Source organism: Hippopotamus amphibius, chromosome 3 (assembly GCF_030028045.1).
Source record: "Hippopotamus amphibius kiboko isolate mHipAmp2 chromosome 3, mHipAmp2.hap2, whole genome shotgun sequence".
Taxonomy (NCBI): Eukaryota; Metazoa; Chordata; class Mammalia; order Artiodactyla; family Hippopotamidae; genus Hippopotamus; species Hippopotamus amphibius.
Genome location: NC_080188.1, coordinates 173465241 through 173480104, shown reverse-complemented (window position 1 = coordinate 173480104; position 14864 = coordinate 173465241). Strand labels below are relative to the sequence as shown.

The 14864-nt window shown below is 41.7% G+C and overlaps 1 protein-coding gene across 1 annotated transcript in view; it reads left to right on the top strand.

Annotated features, from left to right (window-relative positions):
• Positions 1-14864, top strand: part of PAPPA2 (pappalysin 2) — a 266326-nt gene that overhangs the window by 172417 nt on the left and 79045 nt on the right. The window contains exons 14-15 of the mRNA XM_057730056.1: positions 10694-10865; positions 14361-14538. Coding sequence (XP_057586039.1) covers positions 10694-10865; positions 14361-14538 — 350 coding nt within the window. The remainder of the gene's footprint in view (positions 1-10693; positions 10866-14360; positions 14539-14864) is intronic.

Genomic DNA, 14864 nt, shown 5'->3' with positions numbered 1-14864 from the left:
ATCTATTTATCCTTTGGCCCTTTTATCTTTTATATTTAGCATAGGGTTTCCTTTTAATGTTCTAGGTTGATGGGAAGTGTTCTCTCTTGCTGCTGGGAAAGGCACTATAGAAATAAAATATGTACTGCTTTTCTATTCATTTGATTATCTTCTTGCCCAAAGCAGTTTAGCAAATTAACATCTGTATTCACTTCTTAAGCAAGAAAAGAATTATAGCTGCTCAATTGTTCCCTAGGTTTCTTGCTCAACTTCCTTTTCCCAGAATGATTTGTCCATAAAATAAGAGGGAAGTAGGAGAATCCACTGGCAAGGATTCCAGTTCTCCTGGCCGATCATGGATGGTCTGGTGAATGATAGATTTGCTTTGGGAGGCATAGTGAGCTGTCTGAGCATTTTTGATGGTTTGCTCACATGGGGTTATAGAGGAAAAATGGGAAGGTCGTGGACATGGTCTCATTTAGGGGTTTACTGGAGCATGGCTAGACGACTCTAGAAATAGCCTTTATTAGAATATTATGTTGTCTGAGATGGTTCCTAATGGGATACATTCTTAGAACCAGTTGGGTGGCAGCTTTTGGGTTTCTGCTTTCAGTGCTAGGGACAGGCACAGACAGCTTAGGAAGACTTGGGGTTGGAGTCTACCTCTAAGGCTTGTTTCAAAGCAATGACTGCAAAACACTAACTCTCAATGCCTTATCACAGTGTCTGAAACTCCACAATTAGGAATTATTTTGTTCAAGTCCTGATAATCTCCAGCGGTCTCTTTAAAATAGTCAATAACCACTTGAAAGAAGTAGAAACATTTTAAGTTGTTATCAACTATTTATGCCAGAAGTATTCTCTTATGGACCTTGCCAATTCCAAAGGAGACCAGAGCCCGTCTGAAACGCAACCTAGTGTAGGCGTCTGGAAGTTTGGGGGAGTATGAAAAGCAGGAAAAGTGGTGCTGAAAAGAGAAATGAGTTTAAAATATCACCTGCTTCCCAATCTGGCCCTTGCTTATGGTCCATATTAATGGCAGCTGGTGGAGAAAGCACAGAAAATAAAAACAAACCAATATTTTCAGGGTTCTGTTGTCTTGCCAAGCCTGCCAAGTAGACAGACACTGTTGACAGATTTGACCCTAGGTTCTGGTTGAAATGACTCTCAGGCCATGTCTGGTTCTGTGTGGCCATAACTGTGGAGGCAGAGGAAGCCTGGTGGTTAGAATGGCAGCAAGCCTGATGTCCAGACCCCTACCTCTCATATTTGGCCGCATCATCTAGTCTCGCCACATGACTTTAGGACAGTCCCTTCCCTTCTTTGGGCCTTCATTTCTCCATAAGCAAATGAGCCATTGATGTTGCAAGGCTTGGGAATGCTAGGAAGAGCAAAAGGACAGAAGGAAGTTAATATTCCAAATCTGATGTCCACCAAGGACTGATAAACTCCTGAATTAGGAAGTGATGGGAACAAAGTGAAGCTTCTGTTGGGGAGTCCAGAAACTTTATAGAGAAAGGAAGCCAAGGGGGAGAGAGAGTCCCAGAGGGGCCCAGTGAGTGTTTAATGTTCTATTTCTGTATATGAATTTGGGGCTCATTCAAGGTGCTGGCTTGCAACTCCTTAAGACCCCAGTTAACGTATAGCTTGTGTATAGCCACACAGAAGCCATGCCACCCTTACTTCCTGCCTTGTAAGTACTGTTCTAGGAATGTCACAGATGGAAGCTCATACCCATTAAACTTTATTCACAGGACTGTGTTGCTCCCTCACTTAACTCCACCTGTTTCACAATTCCCTTGGCCTATGAATATGGCTGGGGAAGTGTCACTTCTGAATGAATCGTTTAATTGGTACCCAGGGATGAATAGTGGGGTGGGGGGGGGAGTCAGCAGTGTCATCATTTGGGGGCTCCAGTGATCACTCCTCACTTGGAAATGCTTCACATGGAAATGGTTACTGCCTTTGCAAACTGGAAAAAAAAGTTTATACATATTTATTATATATATGTTATATATGTATTATATTTGTCGGTGGTGTTGGTGGTGATTCTGATGAATGATTTTGCGTCCCTGGTGCTGTGCTAGGGCGCACATTCCCTGCCAGTTAGCCAGAAATTGTTTTGACTCTTTCTTTGGTGTTCCACATATTTTATAATCTACATTAAAATCATCAGTTCTGAAACTTGGTGAGACAGAGCTTTTGAAAGGGAGTGCTTTTGGCCGTGTGATGTAAATCTGTTTTTCTTTAGAAGAAGAAGGGGCATTTGGATGGGACTTCTAGTGTTACAATCAGATGTGGTAAAAACTGTGCCCAGAAACAGAAATGAGCGAAGCAAATTACCTAGTCCTGGGGCCACCAGAGTTCTGTCCTGAACTTATGAATAGGTCACATTCTAGGAAGAGATGGACATCTCCCAACAGGGATGTTTTCAGGGGCCAACTTAGGGGCAGAGACTTCAATAGCAGGAAGAGAAAACCTCCACTTTCCCAGGATACATGAAGGAAGGAGAAGTCTGCTTAGTGTAGTAATTCATTTCTTTGTCATGTGATGGGAAGAATCAGAATTATTACTGAGATTCCTCTGTTTCTATCAAATGAGACTCTTCAGAAGAGAAGAATTTGATTTAATTTTCCCTTCTTGGTCAGTATGATCTTCAGTAAAACCTCTCAAAGTACCAACTTTGTTCTGCCCAAGAAGGCTGATGGAAATGTATTTGACATTTAATCAGGTTCTTGTCCTATAAAGCAAAGATGGAGCCAGGAGTGAGGAGGAGGTAGAATGCGGAGCCAGAATGGAGGCCGTATCTTTTTGCATTTGTTTGGAGAAACAGCAAAGCTCTCTAAGGATGGATGTTATTACTATTATTTGGTTTTGCTGATGGTGTTGGGAAGGTGAATGAGGATGCCATCTCTTCCAGTCCACTCTACATTCTGTACATACTACTTCCATTTGCTGCAAAATCCAGAGCATACATTCCTTCTTAGCCCATACCCTCTTACTTCAATAAGAAACAGTAAAACACAATGAGGGAGTGGAGAGAAATCTGATCCTCTTTTACTACTTAACCTTCAAAGAGTTGTTTCTACAGAAACCACTGGGATTGCTATTTGATCAATGGTGCCACTTCTTGGATAAATGAATTGCAATATTTTGTTTAACTAAACAACTTAAAGGTTGGGACATTAAGCAAAAACTTACACTGGGAAAGAAAGATTGTGAGCAACTCTTTCTTGCGTTCTCTGCCACATCCTGCCCATTCGTGGGTTTTCTGTACTCCCACCCCAATACCACCATCACCTCATCTAGGATATTAAATACCATGTTAAAGCTGAAAGGGACCTTTGAGAAAACCTAGTTCAACCCCATCATTTTACAAATTTGCAGACAAAAGGCCAGAGTGGTTAAGAGGCTTACCCAATGTCATAGAGCTAAGCAGGGACAAGCCAAGACCTGAACCCAAGTCACATTGGCCTTGATCTACTACTTTCTCCATCACACTATGATGTTTCTCAAAAAGTATATACAGATGCCAGTAAGTTTCTCCTAAACTAATCTAGATGCCAGGTATCAAGTTGGATGCCTGAGGGAGAGTGGGACATTGACTTTAGAAAAGTTCACGAGCTGACGTCATCTTGATATTGAGTTTGAGCTAAAGCTTAATTAAATGCTTCTTTGTTATTATATTGTAGTCTCAGTGTCATAGGAAGTTCTGGAATATCCCATCATTTCTTTTGGGCTCAGTTTCCTCATCTCTAAAATGGGGAATTAAGGTTGAATTATCTTTAAGGCCCATTTTAGTTTTAACAAGCTGTGGTTCCTCTAACACCATTTTTAAAGGTTTTCCCCACCCTCCAGCAGTCACATGCAAGAAAAGGGATCTTTAGTGCCTGATCTTCCATCAGTTCTAACATGGGAGAAATAAGGTTTCACTATAGATTCTGATTGACTCTGGAATAGCGTCATAGCCTCCTGAAATTCCTCCAGGGTAGCTCAGACCTTCAGGGGAACCTTACACCAAAGCTGTGAGGAAGCTGTGAACAGAACAGCTAAGACTTCACCCATTCCTTAGGAATTACCCTGGTTCCCAAATGTAGACCTTGGCTGAAAGTGAGGCCATCTTCCTTCTAGTAGTCTCAGCAGTGGAAAATTTTAAAATATGCCTGATTTGGCATGCCCTGGGGGACAGCTCATGGCAGATTTTTTCTTGAGTCTGTCTGCTCTCGCTGCCGAGAATGATGTCTGCTTTCTGGTGTTAGCCTCACCCTGTTCCTCACCAACCACTGAAAGGTAGGGGAAGATTTGGGGAGCTTGCCTCTAAGTTTATCATCACATATCGATGTTGACTCTTTTCCATACAGGTTCTCTAAATTTGTTAGAATTTAAGAGACCCACACCTACTGAATTTTCTTCAGTTCTCAGTGGCAGGAAGAAGAAATGGTGATTTCGTCTAGGTCTTTAGAGTGCTCCTTTGGTCTGTGTTCTGTCTGGAAAGCACTAGAGATAACTTTCTGGCATATCTCTTTTGCTTTTCCAAATCCTATTACTTTATTGAGGTCAAATCATATCCAATGATAAAACTTTCTCTGAAATAACCATGGATTTATAATCGGTACCACATTATTTAATTATTTTCTCCGTTCAGTTGTCTTGAAAGCTTCTTCAGAATGGGGGGAAAGTTTTATACTTTTGATCTGTCTTATAGCTCCCATGTGATAATTTGTGCTGAAAACATTAAAGCATAATGAGATGAAGCAATGGGACCAGTTTCTCCCTCTGCAATCAGCATTGTTATTTTATCGTCTTGGCCTATGGAATTTGTTGACATATCTTTCAGGTTACACATACCCAGATCTTCATGGTGCTGGGTTTCACTCCTGGTGAGCATCAAAAACTTCAAAACTTAAAATAAAATCACAGTTGCGAGGATCCCACCACCAGCCTACAGAATCAAAATCTCCAGGGGGCAGAGCCTGAGTATCTATATGTTTAAATGCTGCCTCTAAGTGAGTCGAATAAAAAACTGTGGTTGAGAAAGTCTGCCTTGCAGTAGATGAGGGCCATTCTTTTATGGAACTCTGCCAACTGAGGTTTCCCAAGGCATCACCCAGAGGCCCAGACAAAAAGGACACACACACACACACACACACATCATTCTGGGAGGACAGTGCAAGGAGTGTGACTGGGTGCCCACAAGCAGGTTATATGCAAGAGGATAGCCCAGGGGTAACACACATTTGAAAAGGGATTTCTCTATTGAAACCATTTTTTAAAACCCTCCAACATAATGGCTTTGGGGAGTGAGGACCAGAAGAGAGAGAGCAGAGGCTTATCGGGGAAGTGGAGAGACAGAGAGCAAAGCTAGAATGATGGGTAAGGTGGCCATCTACATAATGTGACCTCTAAGGGCCTATTGGCTTAAAATTCCATCATGAAAAACTCATTCCTTTGTCTTCAAACTTTTTCTCCCGTTAAAATGGAAAAACCTGTGAATCACATCTGACAGGGCACATCATAACCTTACCTGAGAACACATTGTGATGGGGTGTGGGGAAAGGTCTGGAAAAAAAAATGGGTGGAAGGGTGAGAAGTGGTTGCCAAACGAGGAAACACACTAAGCAGGGCATCCTGCAGACAATGGCAGCTGGACAAAAATTGCCAATTAGATTTGCTATCATTTAAAAGAAAACTGCTCAAAGCTAAGACCAACCATTAAATATTCTACCCTTCCCCCCGCTGACTACCCTGCTGAGAAGCTTCGTGGCTTATCCCGGTCAATGATGCTAGCTCCTGAATGAAGAAAGCAACAGGAGATCCACCTCATCTCCGGGGAGGGGGCCTGGTGGTCTTGGCTGGCCCCGAGAGTGAGGGATCTGACATCCAGCCTGAGGATTTTCCTCTGACTCGCTGTGTGGCCTCCAGCCAGTCTCCAAACAGCTTTAGTTTCCTTGTATGTCAAACCAAGATAAATACCTAATTTCCCATCTCTCCGGGGCATTGTAAGGCCTCGATGCTGGCACTGTCACTAACATTTGTCCAAAGACCATAAGAAGAAAGCATTTGAAGAGTTTTAAGACTAATTATGTTCCCTATCAGCACTGTCACCGTGATATTGGGACTTAATGTAGAAGTAGTCACAAAGAAGAATGTATCAGGAGCGTGGGGAAACGGAGAATCCAGCAACTTCACTCAGAGGAGCATTATTTGTAGTGGAAGAGAAACACAAAAGGGGGTTTGGGGTTGGGGTGCAAGGGAGAGAAGTCTACAATTGGTACCAGATGCCATCAGAAGCTAACGACCTGACAAACACCGTCCTCATAAGAAAAATTCCTTAAAAAGGAAGCAAATGGAAATATAAGCTAGTGAAAGAATTTGCAGCAGCTGCCCTAAAACCATTTCTCACTTCATAAACAGGTCTGGGGTTGATGCATTTTTTTTTCATCCTGGTCATATTTCATGCCACTTTCCCCCTTTTCGATGATCCCCTTTCTCATTCTCCCTCCCTTGCTGCCAATGCTGGATGGACTTCTCACACCCAGTAGTCATAGCAACAGTAGTTAATGGAACACCATCTTGATGGAAGGAGGCTCATTCAGAGTATTTGTTTTGTGTCTTATCTCAGCACGTATGTGCCCTCAGTGATGACACGGATGAATTTGATGGAGTCATAACTGGAAAATAACATGCGCTATTATTTCACATTAATTTCTTGGCAGTGAGCTGACATGAACCAGAACTGTTAATGACTCTCTGTTTTCCAGTCCTCTCTACTTAACATGTTGAAGAAATACTACATTTTGTGTACATCAAGGGCATGTAGTATCTATGAAACTTGAAGTTCTTTAGAATCACTAATGGGCTGTTCTGATCTCATTCCATTAAGGATGGTCAGGTTTCAGATTCCTTATCCAGCTAGGCTGAATAAAGACTCGGAGACAAAGGTTTATTTCCTGTATTGCATATCTAACTAGCAGTATTGAATTTGGAGAATCCATGCTGACAATTAACAACAGTTCCCCCCAACGCTTGTATTCCTCCCTTATCAGGATCCATGGAATGAGTCTGAAGGAATACTATACCATCGCAGAGAATAATCAGGGCTTAAAGGAGTGAAAAAGTTTCCTTCATACCACTCAACTCCAGTCCCTCCATCATATACCTAATAAGCATAGGTAAAAGAAATGAGAATGTCACTGACATATAACTTAAATCCCATGGGTGCAAGATCACGGGAAGCAACTTTAGCATATTCGAATCAAATCCATACTTTTTGGACTAGTGCTTTTTAAATCAATTCTCAATTATTTCATGGTAGTATGTGCAGTTCAATGACATTTTATTTTCTACTTTCTTATATTGCCGCCCAGCTCCTTGATAAAGTTGTTGGCCACTAACAATTCAAGGGCAAATAGAACAAATGAAAGATAATGAGACTCACAGAAGTCATTTTGACTAATATTTAGTACCACTGGCAAAAACATCATGAGCAAGAAACATAAGAAATATCTTGTTGTTCTCCCCCACTAGGCTCTGAGTCCCTTAAGGGCATACCTTTTTTTTAAGAACTTTTATTGAGGTACAATTGACATACAATAAACTGCATATATTTAAAGTGTACAATTTGATATTTTTTTTCTTATTAGTAACGTACATATGGCAATCCCAATCTCCCAATTCATCCCCCTCCAACCCCCCCACCCCCCCCGCCACTTTCCCCACTCGTGTCCATATGTTGTTCTCTACATCTGTGTCTCTATTTCTGCCTTGCAAAGCGGTTGATTTGTACCATTTTTCTATATTCTGCATATATGTGTTAATATATGATATTTGTTTTTCTCTTTCTGACTCACTTCACTCTGTATGACAGTCTCTAGGCCCACCCATGTCTCTACAAATGTCCCATTTTCTTTCCTTTTTACAGCTGAGTAATATTCCATTGTATATATGTACCACATCTTCTTTATCCATTTATCTGTTGATAGACATTTAAGTTGCTTCTGTGTCCTGGCTATTGTAAATAGTGCTGCAATGAACATTGGAGTGCATGTGTCTTTTTGAATTATGGTGTCCTCTGGGTATATGCCCAGCAGTGGGATTGCTGGGTCATGTGGTAACTCTATTTTTAGTTTTTCAAGGAACCTCCATACTGTTCTCCATAGTGGCTGTATCAATTTACATTACAACAGTACAAGAGAGTTCCCTTTTCTCCACACCCTCTCCAGCATTTACTGTTTGTAGATTTTCTGATGAAGGGCATACTTATTTATCCCCAGTACTGAGACCAGTGCCTTGCCACCGCTAAGTGCTCAGTAAATATTTATGAATGAACGAATGAGTAAGGCAAGATGGTTGGATCATTGTTTGATAATGATATTTTTCTATTTTATATCCCCATCTATCACTATAAAATTTAACAAATTTACCATTTTGATAGTCACTGACTTACTTTGATGTCTATGATATGAACAAATTTAATTCAGCAAATATTTATTGTGTCTCCTACAATGAGGGGTATGGTAAATACAAAAGTGGGTAGGACTCAGTGTTTGTCTTCAAGAAGATCATAATCTAACTGGGAGATTCAGCAGCATTTAGGGGACATTCAGGTACTAACTACCTTACAGATCAAAGAATGGCCAAATTAAAGAATAAGCAAATGCCTACATGACTATAATACAAGACAGAGTAAAAGAAGTGTTAGAAAGGGTAAAAGATATTATCAGCAGAGTAAAAATGCAACAGAGTGAAAAAGCAACTCACAGAAAGGGAGAAAATATTTGTAAATCATATACCTGAAAAGAAATCGATACTCAGAATATATAGAGAACTTCTAAAACTCAACAACAACAATTCTGATTTTAAGATGGGCAAAAGACTTGAATAGACATTTTTCCAAAGAAAATATACAAGTGGCCAATAAGTACACGAAAAGACCCTCACTAATCATTAGGGAAATACAAATAAAATCTCCAAAGAGATACCACCTCACACCCATTAAGATGGCCACTATCAAAAAAAAAAAAAAAAAGGTATTGTCAAGGATGTGGAGAAAATACAGGCATACCCCATTTAAAAAAAAAAAAAAGAAGAAGTGTTAGAAGAGTTAGTTTTAAAATTTTCCTGGGAGATTCAAAGGAGGAAGCTATCTGGAGGGGCTCTTGGAAAAGGCCTTTTAGAAAACTCAACAAATTGAGCAAAGGTACAGAAGTAGGTAAACCAAAGCATGTGATTGGCTCATAGCAAACAGGCCACTGAAGGTGAAACTTGGGCCATTTGCAGTGGAGCAGTAGAGAGAATTAACCCAGGAAAAATAACAACCCTATGGGTTATGCACCATTTTTATCCCTATCTTATGTGGGAAGGAGCTGAAACACTGGGGAATAAATAATTCAACCAAATCACACAGGTAGTAAATGGTGAATCCAGGATTCAAACTCATACAGCCTGGGGCAACGCTCTAAATTTTAATCTCTGTGGTTCTGCCTTGATAAGAGGATACCCTCTTTTGGCTCTGTAGCATTCCCTCCCTTTTTTTTTGTATAATTGATTTACAATGTTGTGTTAGTTTCAGGTGTACAGCAAAGTTAGTTTCAGGTGTATGTATACATATATCCACTCTTTTTTAGATTCTTTTCCCATATAGGTCATTACAGAGTACTGAGTAGAGTTCCCTGTGCTGTATAGTAGGTCCTTATTAATTATCTATTCCATATATAGTAGTGTATATATGTCAATCCCAATCTCCCAGTTTACCCACCCTTCTTATCCACTGATAACCGTAAGTTTGTTTTCTCCATCTGTAACTCTATGTTTTGTTGGTAAGTTCATTTGTACCATTTTTTAGCTTCTACATATAAGAGAGATCATATATTTGTCTTTCTCTGCCAGACTTATTTCACTCAGTATGACAATCTCTAGGTCCATCTCTGTTGCATCCTTACTGCTGTTATGGTCCCAGCAGAGTCTCTCCCTGAACCCTGGGGAGTTTAACTATCTCATCTATTCCTGGTTGACTTGCCCTAGAGGTGTGGGCAGCAGTTCCCCTCTGCTGAGATAATGTCCTGGAAACATGTAGAGCAATGTCAGGCATGTGGAAGGGATCTGATATGCGTGAGTTTCCTCTTTCTGTCATGGGCTTAATTTCTGATTAGCCAGTGCTGATATTCAGTGTGGTATACCAGTTGCCAAAAATATTTCCATGCCACTCAGTAAATAAGTGTTGCTTTTTCTGCCATTTCTAACACCCAAGCCCTTCTTACAGGTCCCCCCTGCAACCAACCTGTGATCGAACAACAGAAAGGTTAATGCCTGACACAAGCAGGGGCCCCCAGGATTCACTTCTGACCTTTGTCCTGCATCTGTTCTGATTGTTTGGGGCCCAGAGGACTGGTTATGAAATATTTCAAGGATTATCCTCTGATCTATTCATTTCTGATGCCATCCAGAGATCTTGGGACACAATTCCCACCTGTCCCACCATCATTTTGTCCTCCTGAAAGATCCATAGAAAGCTGATTCATAATCACTTGGTAGCTGATATTGTTCTTGTTCATTTTATGTTGCATGGTTCCAGGTCACGTAGAAGGAAGTGATGAGTTTCATGTAGGTTTTGTAGAAACAGTGTTCTCTTTGGTTTAGAGGGAGACACAAAGCCTTTGTTGCTGCCTGTCAATTCTGAGTCAGTTTAAGATACTTCTGTTTCTGTCATCTCCAGCTGTGTCCATCGGCCCTGTGGGGAGCAGGGCAGCTGTGAGCCATTGTTGCTTGATCACGCGGATGTGGTGAACTGTACCTCTGGTGGCCCAGGTCACATGAAGTGCTCTATTACCTGCCAAAGGGGGTTTGCCCTTCAGGCCAGCAGTGGGCAGTACCTCAGGCCGGTGCAGGTGAGTTGGAAATCCATTGTTATCAGGACCAAGCCCCTGGGGAGATACAGTAGGCATGCTCCTTCCCCTGGCTGGATGGGGGGAAGGCATGTGTTATTAAATCATCTGAAAGGAAAAATGAGGCCACTAACAAGCAAGGAGATGCATGGCTTTATAGAAATACAAGGTATGTATAAGAACAGGTATAGTTTTCATTAAGTAGGGTGTCCGTTTCTCTCCAGGTAGGCAGTAGATAGGAACACACATTCTATTCTTCTCCTTTGCTTGTGTCTTCCTATCAGAAATTATGACCCCCACTTTTGGCTTCAAGAAGGAAATGCAACAGTTTAGACCTGCCCACAATTTGCATGCAAGATAGGCTGCAATCAGCTTGTTCGTGGTTCATTGCCTGACCTCCCCTCCCAAGCTCTCCTTACAAGAACACTGGAGGAAAAAGTCTGATTTTCTTCCTTCTGTTACTGAGGTGGGGACTCTATCATGATTCTAGCTTTGACTGAATTTTCCAAATTTCTACAAGCTGCCACAGCACCACTTCCAGGATTTCAAGGTGATCTGAAGGTAGCAGAATGTATTGGTGAAGAGCATGGTTTGGGAGAGAGACCTGGAATGAAATTTTGACTCCACTGTTTATTAGGTGTGTAATTTTAGGTAAAGACAAACAAAAGAAACTAACCTCTTTAAGTTTGTTTCCACATTTATAAAATAGTTAGTTCAGAAGTGTTTATGTCATTTGGTTATTTTGATGACTGACTAGAGATAATTTATATGCTTCTAGCAAAATGATAGGCACCCAGCTCTCTGCAAAGCTATCATTATTATGAGTATGATAATGTATTCTCAACTAAGAATTTTGTTTTCCATTTTTCCTTTAGAGAGCTTTCAATACTCTACAGAGGAATTTGAAACTTGAAATCAAGCATTAGAAAACATGAGCACAATATTAGATAGAGACAGGATGCATTAGGCAGAAGGTAATTGTGCTTGAGAGGAAGATGACAAAGATGAGGTCTGATGAGGGAGGAGTCAAATCATGATTGGTAGTCAGGTATCAATGGTTCCAAAGATTGGAGTTATTTTCATCTTGTATCAGTTGACTGCTTAGCAGGTTGTAGATGCATGGAAGAATTTCACTTCCTTAGACATAGTCAGAATTTAAAGTCACAGTCTTTGATTTCAGATGGTTTAGGTTCTGCATAGAGAGAGACAGTTTTAACATACCCTGAAGTACCAACTCCTTGGACTATGATGCTTTGGTCAGAAAGGCAGGACTCTTATCACCTATTCTTAACTCAGCTTAACTCACACTAGAAAAGAGATGGAAAGAAGGAAAAAGAACAAAAACAATATAGGAAATGAATACATTTGTGTGATAGGTAAAGAAGGGGAGAGAAGAAAAGATGGTGTTCGTAATTCATTAAAATTAGGAACAAATTCAAGACAAGATGGTTAATACTTAATGAAGCCAGGAGAAAAACCAGGCAATACATGCAGAGTTTGAGAGACATTCTGTAAGTGATCATTGTGGTTCGAGCCAGTCTTCCAGGCTGTGATCAGGGTGGCAGGGGCAGATTTGGGAGAAAGAAGGTGAGAGCTCACTCACCCTTTGCCAACCATATGGTGGAGTCAGCAAACACAGCCCTCCAGCTGACCACTCCCGCTACCCGAGGCTGGCCCCACTACAGAAATTATGCGATCCCAGCTCGTGATCACAAGACAGTGAGGATATTTGCTTTTTGTTGACACAAGAACTGAAACTAAAGAGAAAAATGTGCCTGGCTTTGAATTGGGTCCTTCTGGCAGGCAACAGGGAAACACTGGGAAGCCGGGAGGAGCAGCCCTCCAGGAGTGGGTGTCAGGGGTGACAGGTGCTTTCACCAGTCATTTTTCCTTTGACTTCGGTGCCACTGTGGTCTCCTGGTGGAATGACCGGCTGAGCCACAGAATCTCCCCTCTCTCCCTTTGATTTTTGATAACCCATTGGCTAGAATGACGGCTGCAATTTTTCTCAAACAAGCCAGGAGCATCCAGGTCTCTGAGTGACTGCTCCTCCTGTTCCTCTCCCTCTGAACACTTTCTTCTTCCTGCTCCTCCTCTGCTGTTGGGAAGTCTGCTCATCTTTCAAAGGCCGATTCCTGAGTTACCTACTCTGTGAACCTACCCCTAAATACTCTCCCTTCTACCCAAGGATGGGCAGTCCCTTCTCCAGCCCCTATAGTGCTGTCTTACCACCACAAAACAAGCATGCATATATGATATTGCTGTTATTTTTTTTTTACAGTGATTTATGTTTTCTTTCTTTATGGTCCATGTTTCCTACTTCCTTCACTTTTATCATTTGCATTCTTTGTATTATATTCTCTCAAATCATCATAGAAAGGAGTAGGATATACCAAAAATATATCTCCTGCATTTTCCTTTTTTACTTCCTTTCCTCCCTCCCTCTCTCTCTTCTCCTTCTTTCCATTCTTCCCCCTTCAGATGTTTTCTGATATACTGTTTCAACCTATGATTTGCTCTGCTGATAGATTATCAGCTCCGTGAGGGTCTTGTTTATCCAAACCTAGTAAAGAATCTGGCCCTTCTAGGTGCTCAAAAAATTTCTCCTCATTTATTTTGTGGTGATGAATTCTAGGGCTCCCCTGCAGTAACCATAGGCCCAGGGAAGCAGCTGGAATCACTCAGATTTAACTACAAAGTTTGGAAGGTGCCTCAGATGCTTTCATTCTCAGCTGTTCTTAGAGTGTTGGCACCATCCTCAGAGGAGTGAATTATGTTTAGTAGCATTATCAGTTGGCTTTGCAGTAAAGGTCCCAGCAGGAAACAGATGACATGCTCAAAGGTGGGCAATTTGAGGGACTTCAATAAAGGGACCCCTTATAAAGGTGGGGGCAGGATATAGGAAATTACAAGGAGATGGTGCAGAATCCCAGGGTGAAGGGGTGATATCCCCTCTAGACCTGAAGAGTTGACCTCAGGGAGCAGTTAGCAGAACCCATGGGAGGAGAGTGCAGGAGGTGTGTGGAGAGCACCGCCAAAGGGTGAAGCCAACCTACAGCAACCCCTAGGAAGGGAGTAGCAAAGATTGGAACCCTGACATCCCTTGCATCTCTCCCCCTCCAGTCTCCTGCCGGTGCTGCCCTGGGTGCTAAACCAAACACAAGTCAGAGGCATGAAATCTACGAAGGCCAGTGTCCCAGGGCACAGTGCAGGTGGAGAAGGGTAGAGAACGATCTGGAGAAGAGCCAAGAGTTGGCCTGGAGGAGCATCTTCATTTAAGGATTCCCTTACAATAACATGCGCCTTTCATCAGCAACATGCCTGAGTACTGTGAGATTGTACACTAAGACAATAAGACATAAAGAGGGAGAAAGACAAAATAATTTTGCCTGTTGTGAATGTTTGCACAAATAATCATCAGGCCTCTTCCAAAGCCTGGAAATTATTTTGATAAGCCTTTTTATGTGACCTTAACAGCAGAAAATCTTCTGTTTCCAGAGGGAAATTCTGCTCACATGTTCCTCTGGGCACTGGAACCGGGCTGTGAGCTGCATGCCCCTTGACTGTGGCGTCCCCGACCCATCTTTGGTGAACTACGCAACCTTCTCCTGCTCAGAGGGAACAAACTTTTTGAAACGCTGCTCCATCTCCTGTGTCCCACCAGCCAAGCTTCAAGGTACCGTATGCAAGTTCTCTTCAGGTTCTCTCTCTTTTGGTGGTACTTTGGGGATCTTTCCTTCACCCCAATGCCCTTCCCATTTGGCTCTGCTGTCCCACCCTCTTCTGATATCACAAGCAAAGTCCCCAAGGGCAACAGTGTTCCTTGTCCCAAACACCTGGAAGGATGCCCTGACTCAAGATCCCATTCATGAAAGAAACTTAGACTTTCCTGTTTTTTATTTGACTTTATGTCCTCTGGAGTCACGCCAACTAACAGTTTTCTAGTAATATTAATAATCCAGATACGCTTTATCATGCATATTTTAAAATTCAATATTTACA